Source organism: Pocillopora verrucosa, chromosome 11 (assembly GCF_036669915.1).
Source record: "Pocillopora verrucosa isolate sample1 chromosome 11, ASM3666991v2, whole genome shotgun sequence".
Classification (NCBI taxonomy): domain Eukaryota; kingdom Metazoa; phylum Cnidaria; class Anthozoa; order Scleractinia; family Pocilloporidae; genus Pocillopora; species Pocillopora verrucosa.
The window spans coordinates 14802637-14824157 of record NC_089322.1 but is presented as its reverse complement, the minus strand read 5'-3'; the positions used below and the strand labels follow the sequence as shown (position 1 = coordinate 14824157).

General features: G+C 39.8%; 2 protein-coding genes across 4 annotated transcripts; one reads left to right on the top strand and one right to left on the bottom strand.

The window, feature by feature from the left end:
* Positions 1-1024: 1024 nt before the first annotated feature.
* Positions 1025-6797, top strand: LOC136284208 (serine-rich adhesin for platelets-like). Its single transcript, XM_066174053.1, has 4 exons — positions 1025-1079; positions 1422-1799; positions 3504-3666; positions 4310-6797. The coding sequence occupies exons 1-4, from the start codon at positions 1025-1027 to the stop codon at positions 6795-6797; spliced, it is 3084 nt and encodes a 1027-aa protein (XP_066030150.1).
* A 410-nt stretch (positions 6798-7207) lies between these two features.
* LOC131794534 (RNA helicase Mov10l1) lies at positions 7208-21467 on the bottom strand. 3 transcript variants are annotated; one of them, XM_059112050.2, is made up of 21 exons: positions 20609-21467; positions 19137-19277; positions 18397-18630; positions 17927-18142; positions 17740-17854; positions 17106-17204; positions 16908-17013; positions 16327-16370; positions 16093-16184; positions 15701-15759; positions 14736-14831; positions 13868-14067; positions 13149-13217; positions 12078-12308; positions 11548-11613; positions 10683-11021; positions 9753-9902; positions 9301-9408; positions 8756-8896; positions 8451-8543; positions 7212-7808 (listed from the first exon to the last, which is right to left on the bottom strand). In XM_059112050.2, the coding sequence occupies exons 1-21, from the start codon at positions 21373-21375 to the stop codon at positions 7317-7319; spliced, it is 3858 nt and encodes a 1285-aa protein (XP_058968033.2). In that variant the 5' UTR covers positions 21376-21467; the 3' UTR covers positions 7212-7316. The 3 variants fall into 3 exon arrangements, with proteins under 3 accessions (XP_066030553.1, XP_058968033.2, XP_058968034.2); XM_059112051.2 differs by having other exon boundaries at positions 13868-14064; XM_066174456.1 differs by lacking the exon at positions 9301-9408 and having other exon boundaries at positions 7208-7808.
* Between the last annotated feature and the right edge of the window lie 54 nt (positions 21468-21521).

The following is a 21521-nucleotide window of genomic DNA, read 5'->3' as shown; positions in this document are numbered from 1 at the left end:
TGCGTCGGTGGGAGAGTATAGCAGGTAATTTAGTGTTAACAACTGAGTTGGAAACGTAAATTGGCCACCGTAAAGGGAAAAAAAGCCGACGTTTCGAGCGTCAGTCCTTCGTCGAAGCGATTGAAGGAATTGTGAGTCATGTGTGGGTTTATATGCAGAAAGTGGAGCTACGCTATTGGTGGGAATATGGTGACGAGAAAACAGGAATAAATTAGTTGAATGAAAAGCGCTCGTTGATTCCGTGGGGATTTAAAGGGGGCCGATTTGGAAGATAAATTTTTGTTCTAGTGTTTTGCGGCTTTCCGAACTGCCTAGATGTATGGAAAAGTCGCAAACTGCTATACGCTGTTTAGAATGATCAGGGAGATTAAAGTGTTTAGCGACTGGTTTGGATGCGTCCTTGTCATTTCTTTCCACGTCGCGAAGGTGTTCTCGGAATCGGTCGTCTAATCGTCTTCCTGTTTCACTAATAATAAGTGCAAGTTATGCAGTAAATACCTCCTACTGCATAACTTGGGACGATTAGAATCAATTGCTTCATCAATTTTAATTAACTCGCATTTAATGTCTGGTTCTAATTCAATTCATCGGCCTTATGACGTACGTAATACATGAAGCCAATAGGCTGAAGATGTACACATCGAAGTTGTGCACATTTTTTTTGATAATCTGGATATTCTGTTGCACCTTTTGTTTCAACGTCGACGACAAGATACAACCATGTAAGTTGAATATGTTGCTCTACTCATTGTGACATCAATTGATTATCAAATGAGAGCGAAAATTGAAGGTTTCATTCTTGACTTCGCGTCGAGGTTTCCTTCAAACAAAGCGCGTGCTCGATCTTGTTTGGCTTTTCCCTCCATAGATTTGACTAGTTCGTCTCTCTTCTGGCCGTCATAAATTCTTTGCTTAGTAGTGAAGAGTAGTTGCGTTACATCAAGATCACACATTCTTGCTGACAAATTTCTGTTGTCTCAGTAGATAACATACTTCATTTTATCTCTCAGTTAGAAGGTACGCTATGACTGGTGAATCAAGCGGGCCTTATTTCACTGTGAGGCTTGCTAAACTCAAAAGTTTGTTTAATTGAAATCCTTCCCCTCTACTTGAACCCAGAGATACAACAAATATCTTACTGACCTAATTTCCAAGGCACAGATCCTCCTTTTCCAGCTGGGTTTCATGGCCCAAGCACGAAGCGCGGGCCATAAATCCGAGCAAAGAAACTCGGTCCGTAACTTGCTGTGCGGACCGAGAAAACGAGGTAAGTAAGAGGTATGAAATACTGAGGTGAGTTGAATTTACTTCTCGGAGTTATAACTAGGGATTGCTGCACTGACTTTCCCCGTTACAAGATACATAAAAAAGAAAGAAATCTACATAGTAACCGAACCCAACCCATAAACATTTGCTTACAGTTAACAACTCCAAGATTGTTTCTGCGTTTGGTTTATTCCATGACAAGACGCCGCCAACATGGGAACGAGGTCAAATCGTGGGTTACAGCCTCGTTTCTGCGATGGGGGAAGTACATTTCAAATCGGACTCCAGAAGAGATTCAGCCACATTCAAGTTCCCGTCACTTGTAAATACGATCTACTTGGATAAAATACCAAAATGGAGCGAGCTCACTATTGGGAAAACTGTGTTGGTCGAGGTTCCACCGGGAAATTTTCATACTGGAAAAATAGTGGCACGATTCAATTTCACTGTAGCAGACACAAATAACAGAAGAGTAACAGTTCAGATTTCAAAGCTTAGGAAGACTTTTGAGTATCAAAATGTACGGGTGAAAGGTAGGCCTGTGTATCTGAGGCTCAGCTGCCGTAAGAACGACATTCATCAATAAATATTAAGTTATAATCCATTATTTCTAACCAATGATATCATCCACGTAGGAATGGATGCTTGCCGATATTTTGAAGTTGATTGTGACGACCAACTTGAAGTCTGTTACCAAATATACCTCACCAAATGGTTGCCGGCACCGGCTCAGTACTATTGCTCCTGTAGGGAAGGTTTTAAAAGACACCCAACTAAAAAGTGCCTTCGTAAGTAAATCTGATGTAACGAACAAGTCAGCCACTAGTAAAGTCATATTTTTTTCCAACGGAAGTATCCCTGCACATCTTAAAGCGTAAGGGGAGCACGGTTTCTGCTGCGCGTGGGAAAATCCGCCATCTTGAGAAAAATGGGAATTTTTCTATATTTCTCTTCTTTTCCCACCCATCAACACTTCTTGGATCAATATCAGTATCTGGGCAACTGCCCACTTACCCCTCCCCTAACCCAACATTCACCCTAACTTGTTATCAACTAACTTTTGTTGGGTTAGGGGAGGGGTAGGTGGGCAGATGCCCAGATACTGATATTGATCTCACTTCTTCCTACCCACACTCAAGACAATGACGTAGCCCTTGCCGTAACGCATACAACTCATTCTTAAGGCAATCATCAAAACATCATGTAGTTTAAAAGCATTCAAACACAACGAGAAAAAATCACCCGCTCTCCCCTCTACCATCCTTTAACTCCCAGATCAAATTTTGTCATTCTCCTTACTGTCAACCACACAATTCTCATGATGTTACTTCAGAGATTTAGTATTGGATCAACTAATTATTCTCAAATATATTTTTTTCTTTATTCTCATCACTTATCTGGTTGATATTGTATCGGTATTGTAAGGAGAAATTCTGTCTTGGTCACTCATAGGAGTTAAAGGGTTAAACAAATTCAGGTTTGAAAGGCTTATACAGACACCTTGTTGTGCGGCATTTTCTAATGACGACGCATTTGTAACAACCTACGCAATTTGTGATGACGGTGGTGGCATTTTGTAATAATTTGCCAATTTTTTAAAAGGTGTTTCAGCGTTTTGCAATGAGAATGAGCTACGTATTTTGTTACATAATCTGTAATAAACGCAACAGCATTTTGTAATAATCGTCGGTCTGCTCAATTCAGTTGTAACGTATTGACGCAAATTGTAATAATCTCAATTTTTTCGCAAAAACTTATAGTAATGTCCAAAAGTAATGCAAACGATTATCGTCGAATATTGCTTCTTGTTCTTCCGAGATATCGCTGCGGAAATGTTTCCTGGAACTTATCATCGAGTTGAAGTAGCTGTTTAAGTAATGTAACCTTATCTTCTTTAAGGCTCTAAAATTGATGCTTGACAAATCATTATTCAGAGGAGGAAAACTGCAAATACCCAATCTGTAGGACAATACTTTTTTGCAAGACTCGAGAAAAAAACTTAATTTGCTGCAGGATACTGTTACAAATTGCGTAGACCGACGATTATAGCAAAATACGGCAGCCTCTATTACAAATGCGTAGCACGCCGTTATTAAAAAATACTGCCATGCGTACATGTATTACAAAATGCGTAACTTATTACAAAAAGCCACAACTGTTGTTACAAAATGTGTCGCTATTACAAAATGCCGAACACACCCTACGCAATGAAATTCCCTTTTCTTCCGTCATTCCAGCACTGAGATCAAAGGATCCAATACAAGAAATACAAAAACCTTCTGAAGAAAAATCAAAGAAACCGACCAAATGGAGAGAAAACAAATCAAACATTGGAGTTCTGATAGCGAGCATTGCAGGCTGTGTTGTGCTGATAAATGTTGTAGCTGTTTGCTTATGGGGGTAGGTAGTTTACAAATATCAATCACAACTTAGGATTTAGTGTCTGTGCGGTATAAGTAAACAGAAATCTCACTCATTGATGCAAGAGCGTTTATCATCAACCACCCGATATGTTTCAAAACATTTAAAAGCTTATAAAAAAAATTATTTTAACCAAAAAATGGACTCATCTTGGTATCATATTTCTTTGGAAAGTTGACAGTACGTAATTCAATTTTCATGTCGCTGTGCAGACAATAAAAAAATGGATAATGGCTGTCATGGCGTTAGGACCAGAACCATTTCATTCCCACTGACTAAAACAAAATTTCTCCCACAAAATATCAATACAATATCGAGTAGACAAGTGATAACAATGAAGAAAAAGCTAAGGGGGTTATCAGCTGATCCAATACCAATTCTCTGAACTATCATCATAAGAATTGCACGGCAGACAGCAAGGAATCTTGGGAGTAACAGGGTTGATTAGATACCATATGCTCTTTCTCAGGAGCTACGGTATCCGCGTTCCGAGCTCCAAACCAATAATAACAGACAGTAATATTACCTAAGAGCAAAACAAAACAGTAAAAATGACTGAACATTTTCCTTTGATCAGATTGTTCACCTAACATCTTTGATGGTGTGCGTTCGATATTTGTAGGAACGCTCCCAGGAAAATGACCAGCGAGGAAAGACTTCGGCGAGCACTCATCAAAGAGATGCATACAACAATGGGAATCGAAGAGGAAGAGGTTGAAGAAGCGAGTTGCTTGTGTTGTTCCAAACAAGGAACCTCGAGGACAACTGAAAATGACTTTAAAATTGCCTTGAAGCCGACTAAAATCGATACGAATGTGGAAATGGCGCGACAGTTGCATCGAGAAATGGAACATCGAAAGAACCTTAAGGCTAGCTCGAAGACAATGGTGGCTGAAATAAGGAAGGACTCAATGACAAATGAAAATGATAACGTAATGGACTCCAAGTCACTCATAAAGACAACTGAAAACTACAACAAGGTGGATTCGATCAGAACTGAAAATGAGATCAAGGATGATTCGAAGACAACTGATGATGCCGTCGAGACGGGCTTGCAAACGGCTGAAAATGAAAACATGACAGTCTCACAGACTACAACCCCTAAAAATGACATCGATACGGGATTGGAAACATCTGAAAATGAAAGCATGAATGATTCAACGATAACTGAACATGATACCGGGTCAGCCTTGGCGACGGTTGAAGATGACACCAACATGGACACCGACATGGACTCGACCAGAACTGAAAACGAGATCAAGGATGACTCGAAGACAACTGATGATGCCGTCGAGACGGGCTTGCAAACCGCTGAAAATGACAACATGACAGTATCACAGACTACAACCCCTGAAAATGACATCGATACGGGATTGGAAACATCTGAAAATGAAAGCATGAATGATTCAACGATAACTGAACAAGATGCCGAGTCAGCCTTGGCGACGGTTGAAGATGACACCAACATGGACACCAACATGGATTCGACTAGAACTGAAAATGAGATCAAGGATGACTCGAAGACAACTGATGATGCCGTCGAGACGGGCTTGCAAACGGCTGAAAATGACAACATGACAGTCTCACAGACTACAACCCCTGAAAATGACATCGATACGGGATTGGAAACATCTGAAAATGAAAGCAGGAATGATTCGACGATAACTGAACAAGATGCCGAGTCAGCCTTGGCGACGGTTGAAGATGACACCAACATGGACACCAACATGGATTCGACCAGAACTGAAAATGAGATCAAGGATGACTCGAAGACAACTGATGATGCCGTCGAGACGGGCTTGCAAACGGCTGAAAATGACAACATGACAGTCTCACAGACTACAACCCCTGAAAATGACATCGATACGGGATTGGAAACATCTGAAAATGAAAGCATGAATGATTCGACGATAACTGAACAAGATGCCGAGTCAACCTTGGCGACGGTTGAAGATGACACCAACATGGACACCAACATGGATACGACCAGAACTGAAAATGAGATCAAGGATGACTCGAAGACAACTGATGATGCCGTCGAGACGGGCTTGCAAACCGCTGAAAATGACAACATGACAGTATCACAGACTACAACCCCTGAAAATGACATCGATACGGGATTGGAAACATCTGAAAATGAAAGCATGAATGATTCGACGATAACTGAACATGATGCCGAGTCAGCCTTGGCGACGGTTGAAGATGACACCAACATGGACACCAACATGGATTCGACAAGAACTGAAAATGAGATCAAGGATGACTCGAAGACAACTGATGATGCCGTCGAGACGGGCTTGCAAACCGCTGAAAATGACAACATGACAGTCTCACAGACTACAACCCCTAAAAATGACATCGATACGGGATTGGAAACATCTGAAAATGAAAGCAGGAATGATTCGACGATAACTGAACATGATGCCGAGTCAGCCTTGGCGACGGTTGAAGATGACACCAACATGGACACCAACATGGACTCGACCAGAACTGAAAATGAGATCAAGGATGACTCGAAGACAACTGATGATGCCGTCGAGACGGGCTTGCAAACGACTGAAAATGACAACATGACAGTCTCACAGACTACAACCCCTGAAAATGACATCAATACGGGATTGGAAACATCTGAAAATGAAAGCAGGAATGATTCGACGATAACTGAACATGATGCCGAGTCAGCCTCAGCGACGGTTGAAGATGACACCAACATTGACTCGAAGACAGCGGAAAATAATATTGAGGATTTAAGGGTGACTGAAAATGATGTCGAATCGAGCCTGGAGACAACTGAAAATGTCACGAAGATGGTTTCAATGACGACTGAAAATGAGACCAATGACTCGACACCTGAAATTTGCGTCATAACGGACTTGAAAACTGAAAATGACAACAAGATGGACCCTCGTGCGATCGAAAACGAGACCACAGACGATTCGACGACAGATTATAAGGATGTCCATATGGGCTCGGAGACGACTGAAAATAAGATGCTTGAAAATGAGGCCAGTGATAATTCGACGACGACTGAAAATGCCGTCGAGACAGGCCTTAAGATGACTGCAACTGAGACCAAGATGGATTCAGAGAAAACTGAAGATGAAGCTTAAGATCTCGACAAAAGGGAATTGAGTATGATTGAAAATGACAATAAGATAGTCTCAAAGAAGATTGAAATTCAGATCGACGATGATTCGACGAACACTGAAAGTGATGGATATGTAAACTGTAGCGAAGAAAACAGGGTAGCATCGACTAGAAATTTCAACTGAGGAAACCTACCTTTTGCAACAAATGACTATCACTTTCTTCTATCACTTTTAAATCTACAACAAGGTCTCAATCTAAGGGTTGTTCTTAAAATCAGGACAAAGTGTGAAAAAAAATTAATTTATTGTGTCTTCCTACGTGAAGACCCAATTCTGCCCTTTTTCTACGCACAGCCTCCGCAATCGGTATTAAAATGTTCCTTCTTTAGCTTTTTTTGTGGTTGACTTAAAATCTAGCGGGCCAAGTTCCCGTTCCGATGGAAAAAACAGCAACAGAAATAATTACAAAGAAATGCTGTTCTTTAAAATAATCTTTTTATTGTCAAGGAGGAAGTTCAAAAGTATTCGGCCTTTTTTAGATTATTGTTTGTTATTTCGGGGTTGAAGCACAAATTCTTCAAGGTCATCCTCCAAATCTTGCTCCTTGGTCAAAAATTCTGGTGCCATTCCTGTATTGGTATGCACCTCGTGTTCCACTCCTACTGGCCTCATATATAGACCAGCTTCATCATGAGCCGATTTTGTAGAATTATTCTCTTTAGAGGGCGTCTGATTTGTACGTTGAAGTGGAGACGTACCACAAGCGTTGTGAGGTTGTTTCGTAGATTCTCGACTAAACGAAGTGCTAAGAAAGTCTGAAGAATCTTCCCCTTTTTCCTTCATACTATTGGCTTGGTTGTTTGCGCAGTTTGCAAAAGCGTCAGAACACTGAAGCATTGTTACATTGGTTTCTTTCTCTGATAAACTGCTTTGCATAAGCTCTTGTGGCCTGGCACTATTTGCATTTTCCGGCGATTTCTCATTTGCTGCCAACGTTCTGTTGAGTAGCTTTGCGGCGGCGTGGAATTCCTCCTGTCACGAAATACACGAGCAATGTCACCTTACATAAGTACAAGAAATATTAAAATCATGTCCCGAGAGGCATCAGTTGAAAAAGTTTATAACAGCTCAAAACTCTCACGAAAGTCAAAAGATTCACAAAATGCTTAAAAAAAGGAGCAGCCAAGTTTTCTTTAACGCATAAAAGGTGACGAAAATGGTGAACAAAGTTGTAGAAAATCTCTTCCTCTCCCCGCTTCGTATTCCTTTTGCATTCACGCGCACCGCGCGTGAACACAAAATTAGCCAATCACGTCAACGAACTCTAACCTTGACAATTGAAAACTGACGTGGGCATTTTTCACGTACTTTCAGTTTATTTTCGCGGAGTTTTAGTTGTTTTAGAGCTTTCGTTCGCGTAAATTTGTAACTCCTTTATTTGGAATTCATTCAACAAGTTTAATACATTTTTTCTACGGAGTTTGGAATCTGGCCTCTTTTTTCGTAAATGGATTTTTTAACAAAAGTCACACTAACGATGATTACATGCAGCTATATTCAGAAATCGTTTGAATTTTAAAAGAGTTAACCAGACCTCAACGAGGATCTAGGTGATAAAACTAGTGAAAATTCTATGTATTTCTCAACATGTTTAAGGCTAAGAAAACTGGTCACCGTTAGAAATTGTTGTTCAAGGGATGGTAGATCACAACCAACATAAGCATCATTCATGACACAGTACTGAATAAGGCAGCACCAGTAAGGATCCTGCAAACCAAAATGAATCCCGGTGTTACATGACAGAAATACCTTAATAAACATTAACTCGCGTTAGGATACATTCAGAGGAATTTTCAGTGGAGTATTGCAAGCAATTCAGTCTTGTATTGAATAAAGGGAGTTAGTTACAAATGGCGGCAAAAACAACAAAGCCTGAACTTTAACCAAAAGTTTATTAGATTCTCACAGACACTTCTAACCTGGCAAAGTACATAAGGATTTCCAACAACAACAAGCAGAGCCTGGGCACGGGTGATAGCCACGTTAAACCTCTTGGGATTACTCAGAAAGCCGACGCTGTGACGTACATCAACACCGACCATTGACTCGTTAGAGCGAACCTGCAACCAATCATAGTCGATCAGGATCACATAAGACCGTTCTCTGCTGTTAACGTGAAGTTCATTTTTCTCCATTTACGTTTATTTGCCCCTCTCCATATGGCACCACACCAGAATAAAAACCGGATTTATTGGTTATTTCTGGGAGTGAAAGGACTTAGCGACGGTGAGAAGCTAATGGTTTGACTTTCTTTGGAGGCAGAAATAATCTGGCTTCACTGAAGTTGGACGCATCACTCCCTTGAGAACAACTTGGCACCCAGCGTTACTATTGATTTACAGTGGCTAGGAAACGAGAAGAAAACTAACAGTTTTAGAACTTATTAGTTAAAAAGATTTTAGTAACAACTTCAGCCATTTATGCTAAAAATGAGTTTTGGAAGAGAGTAGCTCTTGCGTCGTACCGTTGAAATGACGATGGCGAGCCTTTCCTGTCCCTGAAATTCCTCTACGGATCCAACTTTTACTTCACCTAATCCCAAGCGATCGAGCAAGAGACGAAGCTTTTCAACCTTAATGGCACGATAAAGAAAAGTCACATAAAATAAAGACTTGTGTGGATCGAGCTTAAAAAATAAATGCTAATACCGATATCTAACAAGGAACACTCGTTGATACATGTAGCATAAAAATTGTTGGGCAAGCTGACCCCATCTCTATTCAAGATGCTTTCAGCATTTCGGCACTGCTAATCCTCACATTATCCGCAACATTTGCAAGTACACTCACGCTCGCCGTCCTTCACTTAATTCTAACGAGGCATATTGCAGGATCTCTTTACACAATGTTTCCCTGTAACTTCCCTTGTGGTGATCTCACTCACTCAGGAATAGATTTAGGGCTTCACCGCACGAACCTGTTTTCTGTAAGGTGTGATTACACCAATATCTGTGAGTTTAAGAGGGAAGTTGTTGTCGGACCTTAGAGACTGTAAATATTTCACAACTTGAACTGCTTCCACAGGGTTGAACCATGATGGACTGTTGCCCTCACGAAGATCTTCCCCCTTAAAAAAATTCATAGGCAAAACAGTTGATAAAAATTTTAAAAAATTTGTTGGCAAACTAACAAGATGCTCTCGGTATAGCTAATCCTTAGCACTTCAAATCTTTTCTTAACTTTTATAGTTATGAAAAACATCAGATAGCATGTGCATCGCTTAACTAGTTCGTAATTTTTCTCTCGTATCTGTTCTGAAACGGGCATTTCAAAACGGCACCAATGGTTCAAATTCTATTTTTTTTTGTAAGGATGTTGGATCAATATCAGTATCTGGGCAACAGCCCACCTACCCCTCCCCTAACTCAACAACAGTCAACTGATAACAAGTTAGGGTTAATGTTGGGTTAGGGGAGGGGTAAGTGAGCAGTTGCCCAGATACTGATATTGATCCCAGATGTTTATCGCACAAAAGTTCTATGTGTAACTGCGAGAGCTAACAAAATAAACTTTAACCAGGGTTCGCAAGTTCGTATGCAAAACTTCTTCAAGATCTTTTCTTGGCCATTACTTTTTTAATTTTTAGACACCCGAATATGAGTGATACATGATCCCAACAAAGTAACGCGGTTTTGGAGAGCTTGCCTTTACATAGAAAATTCTCTCATCGCAATAAGATCATGTCTTGGCCAAGGTAGCCAAATCTTATCTTGCAATTTTCCCCTTACTTTTTTTTTTTTTCAAGGATTTATTTTGTTTCCCACACATTTTAACAGGTCTTAATAATTGGATCGCAAATTTTCGTCCTTGTTTCAAGAACTCAAAACTTGATAAACACTCTGCTTACCTTGAGCCCATGAAAGAGCACCGGAAATCCTTTGCGTGGCAACTTTTCCCAGTGATTCAAACTTTCCCTCATGCTCACATCAGCACATGGCTGTAGCTCATCATGATAAAACACCGCCGAGGGCAGTTTCAGCACAGCAGGGTGTGATCGGTAATTATTCACAAGTTTTGTCACTAAAAGAGGATCATAGCATCCGTGGTCCACAAACTTGTCTTCGTCTCGGCAGTACAGTGGTCTGTTCATTAAACGCTCCAGTAGAGAGATGTTCAGTCCGTATGCGGCTGCCACACGAGATTGGAGAACTGGGCCGAGTTGGAAAGGATCACCGGCCAAAATAATCTAGAATTTTTAAAAAAATTGGCTTTTTTTTCTGAGATCTGAATCAACGGACTATTAAAACAAGGGTAAAGGAGGCACACTTTGCTGTTTGCGATACGATTTGATCGTCTCCATCTGTAGCGAACCTTATTTCCTTTTTGGTGTACCTCTGCCTCTTTTTCGCGTTGCTACATCATCAAACTCATATTTTGAACCCTCCTTTGCGTGTCTGCTTTCACAAACCTGATCTTAGCATCCAGCAATGAGTATAAATGGCTGCCGACGAAAGATAAAATAGAAAGATAAAATAACCGGGGAAGGGCTTTTAAGAGACTTGTACTCCAACTGAGGGTGGAGGGGTGGCGGAGGATTTAATTCCTTCTCTTTTTACGCTCCAAGACCCTGAAGATCAATAGACTTTTGTTTTTCTGGGACCCAATTCACACATTCCTTATTTTCGCCTGATAAGTTGCCTCTTCCCTTCTCTATTGAAACCTTCCCCTAGAAGTTGAAATCCTTTCTAACTTGAACTGATTTTACAACAAACCTGACCATCTTCTCCTGCAGCCAGACCAAGAGCAACAAGACACTCTGGTTCGGTAGCTTGCCCTGCCTGGAGAAACAACAACGATTTCATAACGTTAACGACATTGCTGATCCAAGCAGTATGTAGGACGTGTGTCATATGAACTTAGTTATAGACCTCGCTCATCGTAGAGTCTCTGTGGCTCAGTGGTAGAGCATCGGAGCGCGGAATACGAAGGTCTGAGGTTCGATTCCTCATGGGGACTCAGAATCTTTCTTTGACCGACGCTTGTTAAAATTTGTGATAAATTCAGAAAACAGTATGGATGAAAGCTGCCATTGACTCAACGACGTCTTTAATTTCACGAAGCCGTTAACGTAACAACGTCTGAATCTTATCGAGGTCTTAAACGTAACGACGTCTGAACCAGGAAAGACAGCATAAAATCAGCCAGAAAGAAATCGAAAGTTTGCTCTCTACAAAGAGGAATAAAAGCTTCACCTCACGAAAAACAGACACACTCAGACGGCTCGCATATCAATCCTACAAACCTCATCAATGAATACATGAGTTATGTGGCCAGGCCGCAATCCTAAGGAATAAAGCTGACCAGCTGTGCTGCATGTGCTGACTATAATACGATAGCGTGACGCCATTTCCAACTGATCTGTGTCAATACAGTACGGACTGATGCTTTCTGGGATATTCTGCACTCTCTGGGCCGCATTTAGGCGTACCATGTCTCCCGCTTGGATGTAACCACTCATATGAAGGCGTTCGGCCTTACAACGCAAATAACAGAAATCAACTTGAACACATGTTAACCCTTAAGTACCGAGAATAATTAGGAAGGAATTTCTACTCACATTTACGACACATTTTAAAGCAGGAGGTGATGAGAAAAAAATATATATATCATCAAAGGATATTGTGTGATTTAGCGCCAAATTTCCAAAACACCGATCAAAAGTATGTATGAGAGACAGTGCAGAGAATTTATGGTTTAATCTTGGGAGTGGAAGGTGTGACAATGAGGGTATCTCTAAACAAACAAGTTGCTCCTCCTTTGCGAACAAACTATTTGTAAGATAAAAGCTGATACTATAGCGGCGTAATCCCCTAGAACAGCCTACCCTGTAACAGTAACAACACAAAATCATAACGGGGATAAGTTTCTAAAAAAAACTGTGGTGCTGCGTCAGTGGGGAGTGTAACAAAGTAATTTGGTTTTATCAACTGAGTTGATATTGTAAATTGGCCACCGTAAAGAGTTTCTAAAGCTGGCGTTCGGAGCGTTAACCCTTCGTCAGAGCGAAGAGCTACCGCTCGAAACATTGGCTTTAGAATCTCTTTATCACTCAGCTATTCTAGGTGGTTACTTCTCCATAGTTTTATAAGGTGAGAAAGCTCACCCATGGAAAGGAGGTTTAGTTAGTGTCTTAAAGTTGTAGATTAGCAGTAATGTTTTTGTGTTAAAATCTCATTTTTGGCACTTTCGTGAAGTCAGCGTATTCGTGAGGAATTTAATAACTGAGTGTATAGATAAACATTTAAGATCAAAGAAAAGTTGTAATAAGAGAACCGAGACAACAGCGGAAATTTGCTTCAAATTTGCTACTTACAATCAAATCAGAAGCACTGTTTGACGGAGCACACGCTAGGACGCGGCTGGAGGGGATTCTGTGAAAAATCTGAACAAAAAACAGAAGACAGAAAAATAAATTACAGTTGAACACCGTACCGCACTGACATACGATGTTATCAACACTTGGATGATCTCAACACTTCTGGAGGATCTCAAAGATGCCAGCTAAATACAGCGGTCAAACGTCTGCGCGTGTGCGAACGTTGTTGGTTGCCCTTGCTATTAAAACTAGGTCGTGCTCTCAGGCTGTTTCCCTCAAGTTGCAAACAACCACAAAACTTGTATCAAGTTTCAATTGTCTTTCCCTTATTTGGCGAGACAGCTGTTGTTTCTCAATGTTTTCCTTTGAAATTTAAGCTGGAAATTAGCGCGTGGGCGGCCAAAATTGAGCCCCTTGCGCATGCCCGACGTTTGACCGCTGTGTTCGCTCCACCTGACACTGCATTTTTGACAATGACCGCTGACTACCATAAACTCGATCATGATGATTAAGTCGTAACGACAGTCAAGTTTTCGTTATCTTCTGGAAAGTGTTTCACTTTTTTAATCAACCTTAAAGTCCCGAAAGTTTTCTTTTATCTTCCTTTCCTTTTTTTCCTCTCCTTTTTTAGACGTCTGAGACGATAAGGACGAATATATCATGGAATTAGACCTCGAAAAATTTCCCCTAATAATACAATTAAACCTTGGTTATACCTGAAGGATGGCCTCCACAACTGTAATCGTTTTCCCGGTGCCAGGAGGTCCAAACAGTAGGTATGGCGTGGGACGACACTGGCCACTTACAATACGACTAACTGCTGCTATCTGACGCTCATTAAGGGAAGGATTGTACAGGAAATCAGCCGGTTTAAGTTCCTTCGCAGACTCACTTTGTGTTCTTGTTAGTGAATCTGCTTGAAAATAAGTATTAGATGTAAATAAGTTTAAAGAAGAAGACAGATACTAAACTGTAGGACTCAAAATTGTTTCGTAAGATTACACGCACGACCGGGAAATTTCCATTTAACCCTTTACAACCTAAAGTCACTATGTATATTCTTCATACTGTTCTTTAAAAAGTTCCTAAGGTGCTGACAAGGAGTTTCTGTTTACTGATCAAAAGCTTCTTTTGTTGGTAATCATTTCCTTCATTCTCATGAGCTTAATGTTTGATTCAGAAGTGATATTATAGGGAGAAATTATATGCTTGTCACTCTTAGGGTTTAAACGGTTAAAGTGTCCCAGGGAATCGATTCAAAAACTATAAAATTGTTATTGGTAAATCATGCATTCAATTACACTTAAAAAAAAAGAAAACGGCCGCTGTGGAAATTAAATCAAAAGTATTTCAATAAGAATACGATGTTTGAACAGCATTTTTGTAAATAAAGGTTAAAGTAGCGTGCGGTTTCGGTCGGCTGCCTTCTCTGATTGGCAGCTCTTAGAGAGAGTCTACTGCAACTGCAGTATCAAAAAGAAACACAGGTTCACTCATGTACCCGGAAGAATAAGATGTAACTTCTGATAAGCAACTGACGGCCTTAGGTGAATCAAATCAGTTGTCGTTGGGGCTCAAAAATACCTTTCTCAATGTCAGTGTTCCGTCCTTTTGGTGACGAGATGGGCAATGTTAGAGTCAAAACTGGCAACTTTGGTGACAAATTCCTTGGAAATAATACTGTGTCAAAGAAGAAAAAGACAGAAATTGAACTTCAAAAATGATTAAAAAGAAATATGAAACAGCAGATTTATTGCATTCTAGAATATTGGTGAGCGACACTAATCCAGATTAAAACACAGGAACAAAAAGTAGGTTTAAACACTGTAAACCCAGGATTAGTATCAACAAAGTTTCCAAAAACCAGGATCAGGTCCCAAGGTCCGGCTTTGAATCTTCATTGGGTCAATTCTACTGTGTTCTTGGATAAGACACCACTTTCACAGTTCCTCTCTGCACTCAGGAGTTTAAACGGGTCTGTGTTGAGAATGCCACAGAAACCTGAGGGAAGACGAGAAGGAGGAACCCTGCCTGGGAAGGCAGAGCTGAATAACGTCTGCGCTTGCGCGAGGCTTCGGCGCGGAAAACGGATTTTGAGTCGTTTGCACGTTTGATTTTCCGTTCTGCTGCTTCTAGACGCTGTTTCCCTTGACGCTTCACTTTTACAGAACCACCTCCATAAACTTTGTATACCCCATAAATATCTTCAAACCTCAATAATTGTCACCTTCAAAACACTGAAAATAGAAAAAATCCTTCAACGACGACAAAATGTCTCAGTTTTACATGCCAGTCCCTATTTTCCGCAAATTTCGTTGAGTTTTAAACCTGGCGCGCTTAAGCCCACGTTGTTGACCGCATACCTGTCAAATACATTTCGTTACTCAGCTCTACCGCTCGGGGATACTACATTTGTAGCATTCCGTATGAAGGACGTAGTTGCACCCCGCATTCTAACTTATAATTAATACACGCATGAAATTTCTAAATTCGAAAGGCCTGGAAAGAAACAGACAAGTATTTTTCGTTCTAATTTATCAAGAAAATACCTTGTTCACCCAGAGATACGGCAAATTCCACTGCACGGTGAGCTCTTCTCAGAGTAGTCCTTAGAAAAGCAAAAAGCACGCTGGCTCTTATTTTTCACGTTGTATTTCCCGAACTCCCAACAGATATCAATAGGAATGGGTTCCACTAACCCTTATTCCCTGAGAGTGATTAATATCTAATTCCTCCTTACAGTATCACTGCTAAATCAAACAACAAGGTCATGGGAACAAAGGAAAAGATCACAAACTAAAGAAGCTCTTGATTGTTCAACAAATTCTCCTTGTCAGTACCTTAGGAAATGTATAGAGAACAGTATGGAGAATATGCATACTGATATAAGGGTATAAGGAGTAAATATGTTATATTTCAACAAAGAAAAAAAATTGCTGACCTATTAAAATAGAACATCACATCACACTTCTGCATGGCAAATCTGTTGTGGAAATCCTCATTAAACTTAACCAGAATTTCATCCTTATGAACCTGTATATTAAGTGTGGGTACATAGCATAGCTTGTTTAATAACAATAAAAACATCAACATCAATATAAACGGAAGAACATGATTTTGAGTGCAAACAATACATGTACACTCAGTTATCAAATCAAAATACACAAAAAAATACCTCATGAATATATCCTTCATATTTTGGAGACTCTGATGAAACACCTGGCATGAAGAGGAACTGTAATTATTTTCCATTATACTTACAGCCATACAATAGCCAGTTAAGTTGACACGGTAATCCAATATCTACAGCAGATATTGGGTTATCTTGTTGAGTTTAAAGTCTACCTAGTTTCCAAGCCCCTTGTCTGTGTACTGTTCTCAAACTTTGGCAAACTCAGAGAGAAGTGTCTTCTTTTGCAGATTGTTTAAAATGTATAATTATAAAACAATTCGTGAATTTACTTTTAGCATTTTTGCATTGTCCCCATCCAGTAATTACTTGTCATTGGCATTAGTCAAATAAGAAAAATAATGATTTGATCAGAAGAGTGAGTTGAATTCTTTTTAGAGCCTTACCCAGTCTCTGTTGCAGAAAGTGACCAAAACCATTTCACCCCAACTAATACAGATGTACCTCCTAACCATGTTACAACATCACAACTTACTTCTCCTCCTGTATTTCATAAGGCTTCCTTTAAAGTAGCAAGTTAATAAATAAACTTTGTAGAATGCCAAATGCATCACAAATATGTCTACCTGTAAGAGATGCTAAAATCTTGTCACCAATCAGAAGGGAGGGTCTGCCCTCAGCCAACCCTGGTACATTGAGACTGAGAAATTCACCACATACATTCATGTTCACCTAAGCAGAAGACAAGACAATATATCATTGTTCTTCTCCTTAAACACTTCACTTCCTCTTCACCAGCATTATAGTCCAAGTGGTTATCTTACCCCTTCCATATCAAATTCCCTCATGTCTATTTCCATTTGAAGCTCCTCAGCATAAAGAAGTGTTGAAAACCTTGCAGCATAGTTCTTCAAATTAACTGGCTGCCACAAGAAAAAAAAAAAAAGGACAAACCATTTAAGTGACCAGGCTAGCTGTCAAGCTGTCATTCACCCTGACACTCGAAATGTCAGCTTTGAAACTCTTTACAGTGGCCAATTTACATTATCAACTTAGTTGATAATTAATAGTAAATTATCCTGCTTTACTCTCCCACCGACACAGCACCACAGTTTCTTTGGAAACCTACCCCCTTTATAACTGTCAAATGGATTGGCAAAATTTGGAGATGGACTGCATAGAGTAGCTTTTAAGAGCCTTAATTTCTTGACCTTTCAGAAGTGTAGTATCTAATTTCTCTCCTTACAATATCACCCCTGAATCAAACAAAAAAGTCACAAGAATAACAGAACTAATCCCCAACTAAAGAAGCTCTTGATTGTTAAACAAATTCTCCATGTCAACATCTAAACAAATGTATTGAGAGCAGTATGGAGAATATGCATACTGTTGTTAAGGTGTAAAACATTCAAAAAGAGTAAAAGGATTTGTGATGACATATATCAAAGAATCTTATACCTCTCTTAATGCCGTCACAGTAGAACTCAGGTCTTCACCATCAAGTAAGCATCTCCTTATGTCTCTGGGAATATTGTACTGTAATAGCTTCTTGGGCAAGAATATTTTGTTTTTCCTTAAAAGTAACAACAAGGGTAAATGAAGCAGCAATAGACGTGGGGCTTATTTAAGAAGGCAACAATTGTACCTGATTGGTTTTTCTCCTGGTATAATCCACTCTTCTCCAGTGCTACTGTTGGCTACCTTCTTCCACGCCTCTTTAGTTCTCTGGTGAGACCTCTGATAAGGAGTGGATGGTTTCAGCACATCTTGATTAGGGTCTTGCACATTACAGGCAACATATCTCCCAATCTCAAAGCCATGAAAGTTGAACACAAAAAGGTGATTCACTCTTCCCAAGGTTCTGACAAAAGAAAAAAAGAAGCTAAGACAGTATAATCTACTTATTACAGACAAACCCACCCTGGGCTAACAGGAGGGGGGGGGTGCCACACTATCCCTTCCCTGTATACAATCTTTGACATTTGTTCACCCCTGATAAACAAAATTACAGGCTTCATTCTATCAAAACATATTCCTTAAAACAGCTCAAAATACCATAGAATGAAAAATATACTTATTTGATTAATTATTGTGAGTAAACAAACATCCTCTTACTTTGCCCTGAGCTCAACAATAACTTGCTTGGCCTGCTGAGGATGAATTTCCATGCCTGGTGCCAACAAAGAACTTTGAAGTAACATCTCATCGATGGACAAAGATCTGTTCTGCTGATGACTGCCATTATCATCTGATTCGCAACAAATTTTGTCTGCCAATTGAACAGAAAACTGAGGATCATCTCTGATTGATGAACAGGACTGAAATGTCTGTACTTTATCTCCCTTGTTGCTGTTACAAAAGAAAAATAGATAAATTAATAGGTAAATTAAGATTCCAAGATAAATGAATAAAGGAGGCAAATTTCTTAGAAAACTGAACAGGGGCTGTAAGGTGAAACCCAAACAAAGGAGAATGCTTGCAGGCTAAACAGACGGCATCAAAAGGTTTTATCAATGGCAGCAGACAGGCACTAACCCACTATTATTGAAAGCCTTGAATATCAAGCAGACAAGTGATAGGAATAAAGAGAAATATCTAGTGGGGGATTGTTAGTGGACACAATACCAAATTCTCCAGACAAACATCTGAAGAATTGCACAGCAGACAGTAAGGAATACTTAGAAATGAGATCTTGGGAATGTAAAGGTTAATAATCTTCTCAAAAGGCATGTCTCCAGACTTCCTTGAAGATGGCAACTTTGGTCATACAAAAATTTGGGGATGTCTATGATTTGAGTCATGGATTGAAGTTCGTGAATGTCTAAAACTCAAGACATCTGTTCAACAGTTCTTACCTTATCCACACATGTAACAACTTTGTCTCTCCAACCATAACACTTCCAAAATCAAGTTGATCTGAAATTGTTAGACCTTCTTTGTCTCTTAAAAGCTCAGCCATCCTATTACCCATAAACATTTGACTATGCGGTGATGGACTGGTTGATAAAATAAATAATTATTAGTAAAAATTCTACAATCCAAGATAAAACCACTTGGATCATTTCTCTGAGCACCAATTGTAGCATTCTCTTACCCTATGACCACTGAAAGTTTATTTATAGGCATTTTTTGATTGAATTTCCCTTCAGGCTGACAAAAAGCTAACACTCAACATGTCGGCTTCATAAAAACTTCATGAAGGTCAATTTATATTATCAAGTCAGTTGATAACACAAAATTACAGTCAAACCTGTATTAAGCCTTAACCCTTTAACTCCCATCAGTAACCAAGACATAACTTCTCCTTACAATATCAACACAGAATCAAGCAGACAAGTGAGGAGAATAAAGAAGAAATCTCAATTAGGGGACTACAAGTTGATCCAATACTAAATTCTCCAATTTGAAATCATACGTATTTTATGACAGACAGTAGGGAGAATTACTAATGAGATCTTGGGAGTTAAAGGGTTAAGCCACTAAGAGTGGCAAGTTTCTAATTTCTCCCAACAATACCAATCCTAAGTCAAACATTCAGGTCATGAGAATTAAGGAAATAATCATGAACCCAAGACACTCTTGATTGTTGGACAAATTCTCCTTATAGGTAACATAGGAAATGTATAGAGAACAGTCTGGGGAAATTGCATACTGATGTTAGGGAGTAAAGGGTTAAGTGGTCGCCCACTACAGGTTCCTCAGCAAAGGGGTATTACGAAAAAAAAAATTAAAAATGCCTTTTTTTGCCATAATTGACCATTAAGTGTATAAAAACTCTCTCAAACACACTACTACCATCAATTTTGGGAGACAAACATGGATTTATTATATTTGAATACTATTTTTAGTTTTAGTCAAGTGATTCTGCTTTACAGTAAATCACTGCTCAATACAGGTGGAGATCAATACAAACAGGCTCAGACTCAGTAAAAGGTAACAACGGCTACTTAACCCTTTAAGTCCTACTGGTGACCTAGAGAGAATTTCTCCTTACACAATCAGTATAATATCAAGCAGACAAGTGATGAGAATAAAGAAAAATATCAATTAAGGGATTATTGGTTGATCCAATCCCAAATTCTCCAAACTAACATCATATAAATTGTATGCAGAGAATTAAAATTTTTCAACCTCAAGACATAATAAACACACATGTATATTACTATAAATACTTCATCATCTCCATCCATATGGCAAGCTATGGAGCCTTGATTTTTCTACTCCAATTTATGGCCTTTGCATTTCACACTTGGGCCATGAATCTGAGCCTATAATTTACCGTACTGGCCTCAAACTCGGTTGGAAAAAAAACCGAAATTGAAAATACCTTGACACCATTGGAGTTGCACGTCTTGGTTCCACCTTAATGGCTCTCCATGCAGCATTACGTTGATGTGATTCAATGGCTGTTACTTTAACAACATCCCCTCGACGAGGCCTGAACCCCCGTGGACAAACCCCAATTGTAAAGAAGACTTCTTCGTCAACGTAACCAAACCCTGATGACACATATGTTACCGTCCCTTTGAAACTTTTCTCTCGGAGTGGCATCACCCCTTGGACTTCGTCTTGCCCATCTGACGATTTCTCGAGGTCCAACTTCACCATGTCTCCTTGAAATGGTGTATACCCAAATCTAACACACGATAGTGGGAAATGAATTTCATTATCTACAACCCCAGAATCATGAGAGATTTTTGTTATTGCGCCAATACACGTTTCTGTAGAAGATGAAGAGGCGCTGTTTGCGTCCTCGAGATTCCATTCCTTCATAACTTGCATACGCGTAGCTTTCCAGCCAGAAGTTTCAGACACGCGTGACGCCTCGACGTGAACTTCCATTCCAACTTCTGGTCGATCACCACCGATAATGCAATCAAAAGTGAAATAAATCTCTTCATCTATCACTCCAGAGCCATCATACAGCCTGGTCACTTTACCAAAGAGGTCTTTCTTTAATTGCGGCTCAGTTGTTTTGAGCTTCCCGTTGTAATCAGCTGTTTTATTCCGCGCTCCCGTTTTGGAAGCGTCGCCATTTTCATCCTCCGATGCTCCCCAAACGTATTCTGAAAGCTTCGTAAATAGCCCAAACATAGTCACCTAGCTAAAAGTTTCGAAAAACCTCACAATCACTTAAATTTCCACATAAAAAAGCCCGTGTACTTTGCGCAGACAGTGAGCCGCCATTTTATTTGCCATGTTCGCTCAAGTTTCGCGCTCACTGTTTAGACGAGTAGGGA

Excerpts from the sequence above, each read along its gene's own strand:
- LOC131794534 (XM_059112050.2), bottom strand. The coding sequence starts at position 21,375 with ATGTTTGGGCTATTTACGAAGCTTTCAGAATACGTTTGGGGAGCATCG. Across the intron at positions 16,371-16,907 it reads GATTTTAGCATCTCTTACAG|GTGTTTCATCAGAGTCTCCA; the intron begins GTAGACATATTT and ends TCTTCATGCCAG. Across the intron at positions 7,809-8,450 it reads TTGAACAACAATTTCTAACG|GAGGAATTCCACGCCGCCGC; the intron begins GTGACCAGTTTT and ends ATTTCGTGACAG.
- LOC136284208 (XM_066174053.1), top strand. The coding sequence starts at position 1,025 with ATGACTGGTGAATCAAGCGGGCCTTATTTCACTGTGAGGCTTGCTAAA. Across the intron at positions 1,800-3,503 it reads TCAAAATGTACGGGTGAAAG|CACTGAGATCAAAGGATCCA; the intron begins GTAGGCCTGTGT and ends CCGTCATTCCAG. Across the intron at positions 3,667-4,309 it reads GTAGCTGTTTGCTTATGGGG|GAACGCTCCCAGGAAAATGA; the intron begins GTAGGTAGTTTA and ends CGATATTTGTAG.